General features: G+C 49.3%; 1 protein-coding gene across 2 annotated transcripts in view; it reads left to right on the top strand.

The window, feature by feature from the left end:
• agps (alkylglycerone phosphate synthase) overlaps nt 1-6,509 on the top strand; it is a gene marked incomplete at its 5' end in the record, with an annotated part of 35,890 nt that extends 29,381 nt beyond the window's left edge. For both annotated transcript variants that reach the window (XM_080839530.1, XM_080839529.1), the window contains 2 exons: nt 101-158; nt 5,480-6,509. In XM_080839530.1, coding sequence (XP_080695656.1) covers nt 101-158; nt 5,480-5,601 — 180 coding nt within the window. In that variant the 3' untranslated portion in view covers nt 5,602-6,509. The remainder of the gene's footprint in view (nt 1-100; nt 159-5,479) is intronic.
• Between the last annotated feature and the right edge of the window lie 3,797 nt (nt 6,510-10,306).

Raw genomic sequence — 10,306 nt, forward strand, 5'->3', positions numbered from 1 at the left:
TTTCAGTTGATGATTTGTGTATGGCTGAGTGTAAACGTATAGTTACTGTATGAGAAAGATGGAGTGTTTGGTTTGGTCTGAGTAGTGTGTTCTCCTCCAGCATGCCGCCAGAGAGGAGATCCTTGCCAATGGAGGAAGCCTGTCCCACCACCACGGAGGTAAACCAACCCCCCCCGTCTGCCTCTCTCACTCCTCCTGCATGTGTCTCTCACACACACACACACACACACCCATAACAACACAGCACAGGGGTTCCATCCTTTTAGTCTTCTGTCAAACTGACTGGCCTACCATATGGTTCGGTATCAAAATAAGAAATATATGCACTGCCTTTGAACCTGTGTTACCCTTCCCATGGTCTCATAGGCCAAGCTGCAGTGCAACAGTAAGTGTTCTTGTTATAACTGGGGCTTCTTGGCTATGTCACCAGGTTGCTCTTTTAAGAGCAAGCTACATCTAATCTATGTCTGGAAAAAAATAAGAAATAATAAGAAATAGGAATGTGTCTTTGTCGTGGGGGTAACCTGAGTAAGCCTCTGCCGCGGTGGAGGGGTTGAGCCACGTCTGTTTGTGTAGCCGGGGTCGGCTGCTCTGGCGGCGCTCGGTTAGCACCAGCCCTGCGTAGCGTAAAAACTGTCACCCTCTTCCGCCCGCACGTCCAAAACCGGTCGCCGTGGCCGAGACAAATGGCCACACTTTCGCTCTTTGTTCATTTTCGGCGTGGACAAAATGAAACATGAGCCAGGAAGGAGGGGGGAGAAGGTGGAGGAGGAGGGGGGGGGGGGGGGGGGGGGGGATGAGGGAGAAAGAAACAAAAAGGAAAGAGGGGGGGGGGGGGGAAAGCCAAACTGCCCCGTTGGGTTGATGCGAAATGGCTGCCTTATCTATATTGCCATCCGCCCGGCTGTTTTCATACATCACTTCAGGCTATAAATCTCCGCTGTCAAAAACAGCATGCTGTGAATCAGCTGCAATATTAAATCACTATTTTTTGCCACGGAGGAGGCAGGGGGAGGGGCCGGAGGAGGACTGATCCAAATTAAAAGCCGGCTAATAAAGGGGGGCTAGTAGGTGCAGCGTAAACGATGCGTCTGTTATCGCCAAAGTCTACTGACCTCCAAACGGTGGGCTGGCCAACCCCCCAGCCCTGTGCCTGTAGAGGCATCGGTCCTAGAGGGGGAGGGGGGGTTGTAATGTGTGTGTGTGTGTGTGTGTGTGTGTGTGTGTGTGTGTGTGTGTGTGTGTGTGGGGGGGGGGTTGGTGTATTGATGCAGCTCCTGCGTGCACGCTGCACTCTGTAATTGTGATTAATAACGGTGGGCTGCGCTATCTGGGCGCGGACAGGCCGCTTTGTCTGCCCACAATCACCACATGACAAATGGAGCTAGTTTCTCCCAGGGTTCTGTGTGTGGAGGAAAACAGATGTAGTCTAGAGAGGCGAGGTGGGAGGGCACCGGGAGGAAATCTACATTTTGGTAGCCTGTGTTTACAGCAGGTCGGCCTGCCAGGAGGGAGAGAACCAGAGAATAACCTCAGTTTACACAAACACACACACACCAAACACACACACAGACACACAGACACACAGACACACAGACACACAGACACACAGACACACAGACACACAGACACACAGACACACAGACACACAGACACACAGACACACAGACACACAGACACACAGACACACAGACACACAGACACACAGACACACAGACACACAGACACACAGACACACACACACACACATACTTCCACCTCAGTGCTACTTGAGGTTGACATTTATAGTGCAATGCTGCCATGGGGCTGAAGTCAATAACGTTTCCTGCTGTTGTGACAGATGGAGTAAATGGGTCATGGGAAATGTAGTTGATTATTATGTTTTATTTCCGCTGCTCTTATTTGACAGTATTTCCTGTGGTAGGTGCACTGTGAATTGGATATTACAAAATCTCTCTTATGTCTTATGGCATAAATCGTTACGACTGAACACCTTTTGCAGTTTAGGGTTAGCACGCCCGTGAATGTGAACAATGCAAAGCACATCTGTATCACATAGGGGACAAGGTCAAAGTCTACCAGATTGAGTACGAACAGAGAGCCCGTTCGGAGGGAAAGCCTGTATTTTAGCACCTCACAGGGGGCACGGCGGATCATTTCTAGGGGCATCCATCATCGGCAGTGCCATCCATCATGGTCTCGGGCGGTTAGCGTGGTGGAGCCTGGAGCTGGGGCCATGGGCTGCCGAGAGCAGGCGCTGTCGTCCGCAGAGGAGCGGGGCTGGGGCGGGCGCTGTGCCTCGTGTTCATGTGGGGCTGAGAGGGTAGGTGGCGGCTTCTGGAGAGGAGTGCCTCTTTCTCTCTCTCTGTCTCTGTCTCTGTCTCTGTCTCTGTCTCTGTCTCTCTCTCTCTCTCTATCTCTCTCTCTGTCTCTCTGTCTCTCTCTCTCTCTCTCTCTCTCTCTCTCTCTCTCTCTCTGTCTCTCTCTCTCTCTCTCTCTCTCTCTCTGTGCGAGAGCGCGAGGGGGCTAAAGATGGAGGCATTTGGCACATGGCAGCTATGGCAGGAGGGCCTGTGTCTGCATGGTGCCCCCCTGTGGCAGAGCCAAGCAACAGTGGGCCACTGAGCCTCTCCACCTACTACACCAAACACACAAACATACACACACACACACACACACAAACAAACACAAACAAACACACACACACACACACACACACACACACTCGTACATGCACTCATAGCCAGCCTTTTGCATTTAGTAAGTTTGTGTTGCGGTGTGATCTGGGCGCTGGGGCAGATTGATAATGCGCGCGCTGGGAGCAGAGGGAAAGTGACATGATAGATGTGTAAATTATCCCCGTGATGGAGGCAATGATGCAGTCCCACCACCTTCTGTTCCCCCCACCTTCCTCCTCCTCCTCCTCCTCCTCCTCCTCCCTACCCGTCTCTGCACTGACAAGGGAGGAGGAGGAGGAGGAGGAGGAGGAGGAGGGTGGTGGAGGAGGAGTAGGAGGACCAGAAGGCCGGGTCCCCCTTGGCTTTCTCCACGCAGCACGCTGATTGGCTGGTGGGCTGTCAGGGGGCAGGGCTACATGCCTCCCCTCAGTGTCATCGTTGGCCTGTGCCAGGGCTGGCGGAGGCCGCCCCCCTGATGGCTGATTTACATATGTAAGGGGCGCTGGGCGGCACTGATAGCAGAGCGGGGAGGGCACACACCTCGCTATCGCACACACACTCACTGCCCCCAGAACTCAGTCACACACACACACACACACTCACACACACACTCCTGCTCCACACTCACCCAATTCACAGGTGAGGCCAGGGCTGTCCCCCGGAGGAAAAACGTTCTGTGTGTGTGTGTGTGTCTATGTGTCTATGTGTCTGTGTGTGGGTGTGTGTGTCTGTGTGTCTGTGTGTGTGTGAATGTGTGAGGTTGTGTGTGGGTGGGTGTTTGTGTAGGGGAGCAAGAGAGAAAAACAAAGCTATGCTGGCTCAGACATTTCAACTCTGTGGCTGTTATGTAAACAGTGACCATAGTGAACCCTCTGCACCCATACGTGTACCTCCCCACTATATCCCAGTGTGACCTTGCAGAGCTGTGTCTGTGGCCAGCACACTGCTATAAATTGCTGCAAGCTCTCGGGGAAACCGAAAAGGTCCCTTTTGATTTGTTTTACCTGAGACTGTGACCTTTTTTAGTGTTTACTCTGCACACACACACTGACTTTTGGGTCCTTATTTGAGTTAGTTCAGGGAAAGCTCACCACACTCCCAGGCTCCTTCCTCTCACTAGTGGATACGGTGATTTGGTGGAGTGTGTGTGTGTGTGTGTGTGTGTGTGTGTGTGTGTGTGTGAATGTGTGAAAGACAAATGCATATTCATTTGTTCACCTCATTGAATTGCATTAAGCTGTTATAAGCATTTTAATGTCCTGAATGAACGTCTGTTGAGAGGTGCCTCTGCCAAGCTGTGATTTGTGAGAGACTCTTATCTCTAATCTTGCTGTTCTGTTTGAATACCACAAGGAACCGCTGAGTCGCTGAGTCTCTGAGTCAGTCTGCTCATATTTGGCCCATTGTGCACCTCAGAGGGTGCCAAGGAGCAGCTGGGGATCAGGTTACCGCTCCCTGTGCTTTGAGATTTCCCAGCATCCCCGGCTGCGGGGTCTGGAGAGTGTCCGCTGGACATCTGGCTCAGGGCACTAGGACCAGACCAGACCAGACTAGACACCCGGTCCAACACAGACAGCAGGCCGTGGCACCCAGCCCGGGTCCGTTGCGAGTGCCATCTTGGCTCCGTTGTCACCACATGATCCCGTTGACAGAGCTATGAAGGCTGACTGCTGGTGGTAGAGCTCTCTCCCTCCTCTCCTGGATGAGGAGGTGCTGGTGGTAGGGCTCTCTCCCTCCTCTCCTGGATGAGGAGGTGCTGGTGGTAGGGCTCACTCCCTCCTCTCTCCTGGATGAGGAGGTGCTGGTGGTAGGGCTCTCCCTCCTCTTTCCTGGATGAGGAGGTGCTGGTGGTAGGGCTCTCTCCCTCCTCTCTCCTGGATGAGGAGGTGCTGGTGGTAGGGCTCTCTCCCTCCTCTTTCCTGGATGAGGAGGTGCTGGTGGTAGGGCTCTCTCCCTCCTCTCTCCTGGATGAGGAGGTGCTGGTGGTAGGGTTCTCTCCCTCCTCTCTCCCTGCTCTCTCCTGGATGAGGAGGTGCTCGTGGTAGGGCTCTCTCCCTGCTCTCCCCTGGATGAGGAGGTGCTGGTGGTAGAGCTCTCTCCCTGCTCTCCCCTCCTCTCCTGGATGAGGAGGTGCTGGTGGTAGGGCTCTCTCTCTCCTGGATGAGGAGGTGCTGGTGGGAGGGCTCTCCCTCCTCTCTACTGGATAAGGAGGTGCTGATGGGAGCCTGGGCAGGGAGTTGTAAGGTCATGCAGAATACGCTTATCAGGGGGATTGAGAAAGAAAAAAAATAGAGTGGGGACGGGAGAGGGATATGGTAGAATAGAGAGAGAGAGAGAGTGCTAGCTGGGAAGTGAGAGTGTGTGTGAGAGAGAGAGAGTGCGAGCTGGGAAGTGAGAGTGTGTGAGAGAGAGAGAGTGCGAGCTGGGAAGAGAGAGAGAGTGCGAGCTGGGAAGTGAGTGTGTGAGAGAGAGAGTGCGAGCTGGGAAGAGAGAGAGAGTGCGAGCTGGGAAGTGAGATGGCACACGGCGGCGGCCGGCTCCTCCTCTGGGAACACACACAGCCTAATGAGTTTGATAGTCTGCTGGGCTCCATAAATCACGCCATGCAAAACATTTCTCCTCTCTGAAGAAAAGCATTTATCACCCTCTGTTTATTCACTCACTCTCCCAAGATTGATTGGCTCCCAGCAGCCTGCTGAGCAATCAGGCGTACAGAGCCATTTTTTTTTTCTCTTTCTTTCCTCCAAATATTCTCTCTTCTTCCTCTTATGTATGTTTTGTGTTCCTTCTCTGTCCTCCAGTTGGGAAACTCCGGAAGGAGTGGATGCAAGACGCCGTCTCCAGTGTGGGCATGGGCATGCTGAAGTCCGTCAAGGAATACGTGGACCCAGACAACATTTTCGGAAACCGAAACCTCCTCTAACTACCCCCCCCCCCCTCCCCACACACACACACACACACACCTTCCTCCGCCACCCTAACCCAGACAACTAGCACACCTTTTTTTAACATCTAGTTGGGTCAGCATTAAATGCTTACTTAATGTGAAATAACTCTTCCATCACATGAAGCTCGTTTGTCCCCCTCAGTATGATTGAAAAGCAGTGTTTTTATTTTGTTACTACTCTCATTATGATAAATGTTATTATTATTATTATTATGATTATGATTATTGTTGTTATTAACTTGTTTTTTCAATTTGACATCATCCGAATCGGTGCATTTTGTTTTCATTCCGTGAGTGCAGTCTGCTGCTTGTGTTAGTGAGCAGAGGTGCCCAGGTGCCCGTCACCCTGTGTCTCCCCAGACCACAGCACCACAGCCTTCATCTCGTCCTTTCGTTCACAGGAAGTCCTGGTCATGACGGTGTTGATTTTTTTTGGTTCACTCCCTCAGCCAGGCTAAATGGACTTGTCTATAACACAAAAGTGTGTTGACTCTTGTACAAAGTACATGGTTTCCAGTCAGTCATTTCAACAAGTCTGTCTCTGGACAGCCCAGGTCAAAAGCCCCTGGCATCGCCAGTATGCTTCATTCCCCTTTTCTTGTCCATTTAGTGGAATCTAACATTTTGGCCAACTTCAATTGTTTATATACTTGCTATATGAACGGCACTACTTTTTTTGTTTTTCTTGGTCATATTTTCTTCCTGTATGGGCACTGTTTTAGCATTGTGCTCTTAACCTCTGGCTTCTAAAGCACTGTGCCTTTTCTCTCTGTCCTGCACTGTCCTGTCCTGCACTGTCCTGTATGCCTTTGGACCTGTCTCGTACCTGCCTGCCACACTTTTAAGAGGGACCTTGTGTGAATGTTCTCTTGCCATCTCCTACCCCCCCCACCCCCAAATGCTCCCTGGAGCGTTTGGACTGTAATCTGCACAGTTGATTGATCTGTGTCAATGGATGGGACCTTAATCACACTCCATCAGACATTAACCCTTTTTAACCTTTATGCCTTTTTTTTGTAAGTGGTCACCTTTGACATTTATTATTGCCTCTTGCGTGTGTTTTTCCAGTGTGTGTGTGTGTGTGTGTGTGTGTGTGTGTGGGGCAGAGCTGCGAGAGCATGTGCTATTGCTTGTGAGACGACTGGTTCTCTTCAAGGTTTTTGCTGAGATGTTACTTGTGTTTCTTGAGCTTCGGGTTTTAAACCCAGCTTACCTTGTGCCACTGCTGCAAACAGCAGTGAAAGATGGAGCTAGCTTGTTCTGTTGTAGCCCCTCTCCTCTCTTCAGTCTCTCCCACTCCTCCTCTTGTGTTCCCGGTGTGCTGTTCCCTTCTCTTCTCCTCCTCTCTCCTCTCTTCTCCTCCTCTCTCCTCTCCTCTCCTCCTCTCCTCTTCCTCTCTCCTCTCTTCTCCTCTCATCTCTCCTCCTCTCTCCTCTCCTCTCCTCCTCTCCTCTTCCTCTCTCCTCTCTTCTCCTCTCATCTCTCCTCCTCTTCTCCTCCTCTCTTCTCCTCTCCTCCTCTCTCCTCTCCTCCTCTCCTCTCCTCTTCCTCTCTCCTCTCTTCTCCTCCTCTCTCCTCTCTTCTCCTCCTCTCCCCTCTCTTCTCCTCCTCTCTCCTCTCTTCTCCTCCTCTCTCCTCTCCTCCTCTCCTCTCCTCTTCCTCTCTCCTCTCTTCTCCTCCTCTCTCCTCTCTTCTCCTCCTCTCCCCTCTCTTCTCCTCCTCTCTCCTCTCCTCCTCTCCTCTCCTCTTCCTCTCTCCTCTCTTCTCCTCCTCTCCCCTCTCTTCTCCTCCTCTCTCCTCTCCTCTCCTCCTCTCCTCTCCTCTTCCTCTCTCCTCTCTTCTCCTCCTCTCTCCTCTCTTCTCCTCCTCTCTCCTCCTCTCTCCTCTCTCCTCTCTTCTCCTCTCCTCTCTTCTCCTCCTCTCTCCTCTCTTCTCCTCCTCTCTCCTCTCTTCTCCTCCTCTCTCTTCTCCTCTCCTCCTCTCTCCTCTCCTCCTCCTCTGAGCATGGTGCTTGCCTCAGTGTGAAGGCACAGGGAGCTCATCCTCCCTGGCCATTCATGCTCCAGTGTGAACATGTTTAGTCAGGCGGCAGACACCACTACTCATGTTTGTACCAAAGACACACTCATTCTCTCTCTCTCTCTCTCTCTCTCTTTCTCTCTCTGTCTCTCTCTCAAGATTTCAGATTCACGTAACATACAGTACAGCAAAGGGAGCCACTGGCATAACTGTATGCGTAGAGTTTATTTGTACATTGTGTATATAAATTAGATATGCATATGCGTACTAGTACACAGACACCTTTTCATCGTGATAAATTGTATTTTTTTAAGAAAAACATATGCAATTGCCAGAAGGGATCTCTGTGCAGGTCTCAAAATTGATCGGTAATGCTTGACTGTTACTGCACACTCATCTACATTTTAAATCGAGAAGATGAAGCCGTTTGTTTGAAGTCCCTTCCGATCATGTTGCCGACCTGCCAGACACTGACTGCAAGTGTCTCTCAGACAAGAAATGGATGCAACTCTGCCTTTTTTCTTTTTTTTGAACACACGCTGTTCAAGTGAAATCATGTACTGGCTTGTCTAATAACTGAAATAGATTACAGGAGGTGCTAAAGAATGAGGTGTCTTGAAAAGTGCTACTGGTCTTGTTGTCACATGACTGTATTTCTCCAGTTACATGCTCAGCTTTCTCCTCTTCCTGTGAAACGAGTGTCTCCCTCCCACCTCCCTCCCCCCCCCCCCCCCACCTCCCCACCCACCCCACCCAATGAGGAGCTCTCCAGGAAACATCAATGAAGGAAATGAGGGGGCTTCAGGCCGACGCCCTCCTCCCGTTTTCTGATCTGTTTCGAGCGTACTTCTAACGCCAATTGACTAAAACATGCCTTGAGTTCAGAAATCTGAATGTTAACGATGCTCCTTTTGTTACTTTCCGGTCTTTATTTTTTATTTTTTTGTCTCTGTAATGTATTAACAATGGAGTACATTTTTGTCAATGCTGTTTGTGCAATAAATTAAGATACAAAGCTACAGCTGTGTAACATTTCATTACAAACAAACAAACAAAACAGATGAGTGTTGATACTGTATTAATTAAGATAAAAGAGGTATAGAGCACCTGTTATATTTCTCTAGTCATATTTTTTTTTTATGTAAACATATGTCGTTCGAGCTAGAAGTTGTAGTGTAGATCTCTCTCTAACAGAACTGCAGTCTGTCTGGAAAAGGACTAAGGAGAAAAGAAAAATGTGGGTGGTGGAAGCAGTGAGTTTGAGTCCTTGAGTCTCTGAATCGTTATGGGCTTCTTCAATCCTCCGAGCAGCTCTGTCTTCTCGATATGATGTGAAGATACTGGAGGCCTCATGGATCTATCCTCTTCTGTCCACCGCAGCAACTGACACTGTAATACCCACTCCCCCCAGCTTGAGAGAGCCCTACCATACCACACTCTCCTGCTCTCTCTTTCACACACACACACACACACACACACACACACACTGGCCTGTCTTAAGCTCAAGGTAATCCTTGAAAGAGCTGCTGCTCCTCCACACCCTCTCTGTGTTTCCTGTGGAGTCAGTTTCCGAGGGCTCCCGAGAGATGGCCTCCCGCCCACGCCACAATAGAGACGAGGCTGCCTGCATGGGTCAGGCCTCTCTAATGTGCTCAGTCAGTAATGAACCCACTACCCATCACCGCTCACCACTCTACTCACTGCTCAGATCCAGCCAGTACTACTACAAGATGTTGAAAAGATTTACTTTCGAATATGAAACATGAAAATGCTTCGCCTCATGAATCACATGCAACCGGCAAAACATATTCATGTATATTACTCCTGAATTGCTCCAGAATTACTCCTGAATGAAATACATCTGTGAACATACTGCACTGTGCTTGTTTTTTTATAAGGAGTATATTTAATTCCATATGCAGAAATGTTCTCTAAAATGTAGTATCACTGGTGTCCACATAGTGGCACTGTTGACCTGCGCACAGTAGGCAGGGCTCTCTGCTGTGGTGGCGCATCGGCAGAAAACAGAATCCCACTAGGGGGCAGCAGATCCTCAAAGAACACAACACGCAGATACAACTAGCAGCGGACTTTTATTCAAATCAAACGAACATTGCACATTTCCCCAGTAACATGCCTTTGAAGATCCTTTCAATGACCTCACTTCATCACCAGAAAAGAACGCAGATGGCTGATGTAGGAAAATACAAGCTAACTGTTGTCAAAAATACAAAAAAAAGTCATTTTGTAACTCTTGGTCACATTTAAAACTGAAGGTGTACGATTCAACATGTGAGTGAATATGCTTCGTCCACCACACAATGTACTACATTAATTCATGCATTTCAATTCAAATGATAAAAGATGTAAGTCACTATATTTCACTAATAAATGCCATATTTAGAGGTAATCACTTGTGTGCCTTTTTTAAATTTGCTACATCTACAGCAGTTATCCAAATATTTCATGCAATCAAAATTCTTTCCAAGAATCAATTAGCATTTTAGATTAACCTGAAAGGCATGACGAACCATGCCACACGAGGAGCACAGCAACATATTGACTCCAATTCACAATGCTACAACACAATTCAGAAAGACTCAATAAAACATCAAAAAAGAGTTTAAAATAAATGCAAATAGGTTGGAAGCAATATGTATCT

This window comes from Sprattus sprattus (genome assembly GCF_963457725.1).
Source record: "Sprattus sprattus genome assembly, chromosome: 5".
NCBI lineage: Eukaryota > Metazoa > Chordata > Actinopteri > Clupeiformes > Clupeidae > Sprattus > Sprattus sprattus.